The 4,485-nt window shown below is 45.7% G+C and overlaps 1 protein-coding gene across 1 annotated transcript; it reads left to right on the forward strand.

Moving 5' to 3' along the window:
• Window positions 1–3,852: 3,852 nt before the first annotated feature.
• LOC124700788 (histone H4) lies at window positions 3,853–4,275 on the forward strand. Its single transcript, XM_047232859.1, has one exon. The coding sequence runs from the start codon at window positions 3,918–3,920 to the stop codon at window positions 4,227–4,229; it is 312 nt and encodes a 103-aa protein (XP_047088815.1). The 5' UTR covers window positions 3,853–3,917; the 3' UTR covers window positions 4,230–4,275.
• Window positions 4,276–4,485: the final 210 nt, after the last annotated feature.

Consider the following 4,485-nt stretch of genomic DNA (forward strand, 5'->3'; position numbering starts at 1 on the left):
GGGTGTTCAATTACAGAGGAGGCGAGTTCCTTTGGCTGGGCCTTGTATTTTCTGTGGTCGACAAGAGAGCATAGGCCATGCCATGTGGACCTGTCAGTTCACGCGCGCGGTGTGGCGGGAAGTGAAGGAGAAAAGCCCTCTGCGACTAGCCCGTAAATTCCTGGCATCTCTTCGTTAATGGCTCTTTGATTTCCTCGACCGTGCTACTGAGTTTCAAGCTACAACCTTGATTGTTGTCTTTTAGCATATTTGGGAGGCTCGGAATGATGCTCGCAACTCGGAAGTTAAACCTAACCCACAACGTACGTGTGGGAAGATCTTTGACTATATTGATTTGATTCGTCTGCACGTACTTGTTCAAACAGACTCCGGTTCAAAGGTATGAATCCATTTCTTCAGCTTCTCGATGGATTCCACTGCCACCGAGTGTCTCTGTGGTTCATTCTGATGCAAAATCTTTCAAGCTCATGGCAAGATGGGGGCAGGAGTTGTTATAAGATCACATGATGGGAGTTTTGTAGCGGTGTGCCGTCACCAGATCCCAGGAATGGCGTCCCCGGAATTAGGTGAAGCCTTGGCTCTCAAACAAGCAGTGTGTTTCGCTCGCGAGAAGGGTGTGGACAAGGTTATCTTTGCCACGGACTGTCTATCGCTGGTTCATCGCCTAAACTCGACAGTGATGGACAAGTCTTCGGTTGGATTGGTGGTTGATGCACTACGGGAGAATTGCCGTATGCCGACGGCCAGGCGATGTGCCGACGGCCAAATGTCGGGGCCGTCGGCACAGTAGCCTCCGGAGCGCGGCGACAAGGATGACCGTCGGCGTTAAATTGGCCGTCGGTACAGGCTGGAGGTGCCGACGGTCACCGTCGGCACAAGACCAGTTTGACCGTCGGCACAATTTTTTTTTCTTTTTTTTCCACTACAGAACTGTGCCGACGGTTAAACCGTCGGCATAGCTTTTTCCTATTTCTCAACGGGCAGTCTTCAAAAAAGCATAACAAAATCATTCTAACTGAGAAAAATAAGTTATAATATATCAAATTTTGCAGAAAAACAAGATCTATCATAGAAAAATATCAAAAATGGAATATTTCAAATAGCTAAATAAATTATCTTATAAATGAGCTATAATGTTCGAGGTTTCATGGCTTTCACACAAGCCAAAAATGAAAAATGGTCGCTCGTGGGTCGGATTAGAAATCCGCGTCCAGGGTATTGCTTACCATTCTAGGGCCCACACACGTGCCAAATATGACCTTGTTTCGGAAAATTATGCCATGTCGAGGCCGTTTCCCACCTCATTTCCCCTGAAATCCATAGAACTCCGAACGTGATAGCTCTTTTCGTGAAGGGTTTTCCAAAATAATTGCCACATCCCGAGCTTTGACAAACGGAATAGTTACTATGACATATAAAATGACGCCACGCGGCTCCGTGAGATTTTTTGACTTCGTTCAAATTTCCATCCGGCCAAAACAGCCCCCGAGACATGCGGTATCGCCGTACGGGCGTGCGGGTGCACCCATTCGCGAAAAAACTAAACGGACAAAAATTAGCACATATAATGATGCGTCGTAGAACTAAAAACATTTTTTCCGGAATTTACGGAGCGACGGATAGTTGAGCCCTAGTTCAAATCCGGTCGGCTTGCGTACGGATTCGGCGGGACACCGCCGAAAGCCGCATGAGTTCCCAAAAAGCTAATGCATGCACATGTCATGTGATAGGTGGTGCGTTGGTGGTCTACTATCATCGCACGGAGGTTTCATGTCATACTAAAATGTGCCCCATGTAGCTGCTTCACAAATAAAAACCGCTTGGGCACGCTAAAAATGAAAATATGGTCGCCCGTGGGTCGGATTAGAAATCCGCGTACGGGGTCTTGCTTCCCATCCTAGGACCCACACACGTGCCAAATATGACCTTATTTCGGCAAACTATGCCATGCCGAGGCCGTTTCCCACCTTATTTTCGATAAAGTCAACCAGATTTAAACTAGAGGTACTTGATCTATTGCTCATGATTTTTGGGTAAATTAAATTGTAGGTTCAAAATATGATATGGATGTCATATTTGTATTCCTCTTATTTTTCTGATCAATTTAGACATATTATTTGTCAAATTCGTATTTACTGATATTAATTATTCCATATTAAATAAAAAGACAAAAATTAAATCATTTAATTGTTTTTCAAATTCTATATTATTATTATTTATATATATTCATTGTTGTTTACTTAAGTAATTGTTTAGAATTCAAAAATATAGAGATGTGGCAGCACGGTCAAAGGGTTAATATGATTGATATGGTAGTATTAACAACAAGGGCGTTATTTCTTTCATGAAAGCTCATCCGAAGAGAACCAAGAAGTTAAGCGTGCTGGGGCAGGAGTAGTGTGAGGATGGGTGACCAACTGGGAAGTTTGAATACAAGTGCAATTTGACCTAAGATTAGATGTACTAAGTGTAAGTGTGATTGTGAAAGATTAACAAGTAAAAAAAAATAAGAAGAAAATTAAAAAAAAAAATAAAAAAATATATTTTTTCAAAAAAATATTTTTAGTAACAACAAGGGCGTCATTTCTTTCATGGAAGCTCATCCGAAGAGAACCAAGAAGTTAAGCGTGCTGGGGCAGGAGTAGTGTGAGAATGGGTGACCAACTGGGAAGTTTGAATACAAGTGCAATTTGACCTAAGATTAGATGTACTAAGTGTAAGTGTGATTGTGAAAGATTAACAAGTAAAAAAGAATAAGAAGAAAATTGAAAAAAAATAAAAAATATATTTTTTCAAAAAAATATTTTTAATCTTTTTTCAAAAAAAAAATTGAAAATTTTGAAATACTATGCCGACGGTTATACCGTCGGCACAACAATCTGTGCCGACGGCCATTCTGTGCCGACGGTGATCGGGCAGTCCCCGACCGGAAGTATGCCGACGAAGCTACGCCGATGGTCACCGTCGGCACAGCCTGTGCCGACGGCCTTCCTTGCTGTGCCGACGGCTGGCGGCCGTCGGCATACTGGAGCTCTCCCGTAGTGATGGTATCAAGTTCATGTGTAGGCTTTTCACATCGGCATCTTTAATTCATGTGAAGCGTTCTTTTGATGAGGCAGCGCACTTCTTAGCTAAGGGTTTGTTTGGATTGTTGCCGGGCTCTGCCAAGCCAAATTTTTGGCGTTGACTGCGGGCGCGGGCGCTCGTTTGGTTTGAGGCCAACTTTTTGGATCCCTGCCAAAATTTTGGTTCTTGCGTTCACTTTTCAGCCGGCTCTTGGGCGAAACCGCGGCGGCGAAAAGCTTCGCCAAATAATTGGCGTGCCTCAATTTTGGTAAGGCTACCACGGACACCATCCAAACAGCTCCTAAATCTTGCGAGGATTCTAGTTCTAGTGTTGTTTTCAATTCTATCCCGGATTTTATCAGACAAACTATTTATATTGATTTGTTGTGATCAATAAAGCGTTGTTCTCTATCAAAAAAAAAGTAGCCGCAAATATGGAGCCAAAATTATCCATGTTTTTTTAGCATAATCCATGCCTTGGATTCACGGAAATTTCAAAAAGAGTAGAGCCTATGTCTGTCAGGTCCAAACAGCCCACTCCCCGATATCCAGGCCAGCCTTGTACAAGCATGTCAGCGATCCAGACCCTGCCCAGCGAACCAATCAGGTAGCTCGATTTCCTGCCCCGCGGATCGCCCCTCCTTGCTGCCACTCCCATGAATCTTACCCGTCCATATCAAATCGAACGCGCGAAGCCACGCCTCCATTGCCACCAGCGCGCTCTCCCTCTGGAATAAATACCCCACACACCCCGCGCTTCCACCTCACACCTCACAAGCTCACAGCAGAAAAAATTCCCCAACCATCTGCATCTCCATCTCATCCTCTTCGAGCTCCTCCCATCGTCACCAATGTCGGGCCGCGGCAAGGGAGGCAAGGGGCTGGGCAAGGGCGGCGCCAAGCGCCACAGGAAGGTCCTGCGCGACAACATCCAGGGCATCACCAAGCCAGCGATCCGGCGCCTTGCCCGCCGTGGCGGCGTGAAGCGCATCTCCGGGCTCATCTACGAGGAGACCCGCGGCGTGCTCAAGATCTTTCTCGAGAACGTCATCCGCGACGCCGTCACCTACACCGAGCACGCACGACGCAAGACCGTCACCGCCATGGACGTCGTCTACGCCCTCAAGCGCCAGGGACGCACCCTCTACGGCTTTGGAGGCTGAGCCTCAGGATTCGTTGGGTGTTCTCTCCTGGATGTCTGGTGCTTTAGATCTGTTAGGGTTTCGTTGGTTGATATACTTGATTTGGTGCTGTGAAAGAATGAATCAATTACTAGTAATTGTCCGCACGTTTTGTCCCCTGTACAAAATCATCTCAAATTCTGAATCACTTCTTCTGTGACTGATGCTTGGTTTGAGACTTCCAGCACTCAAGCTTTAGGGGCAAACTGTAGTTTGAGCTTCGCTTGGCTTACGATAA

This window comes from Lolium rigidum, chromosome 3 (genome assembly GCF_022539505.1).
Source record: "Lolium rigidum isolate FL_2022 chromosome 3, APGP_CSIRO_Lrig_0.1, whole genome shotgun sequence".
Taxonomy (NCBI): Eukaryota; Viridiplantae; Streptophyta; class Magnoliopsida; order Poales; family Poaceae; genus Lolium; species Lolium rigidum.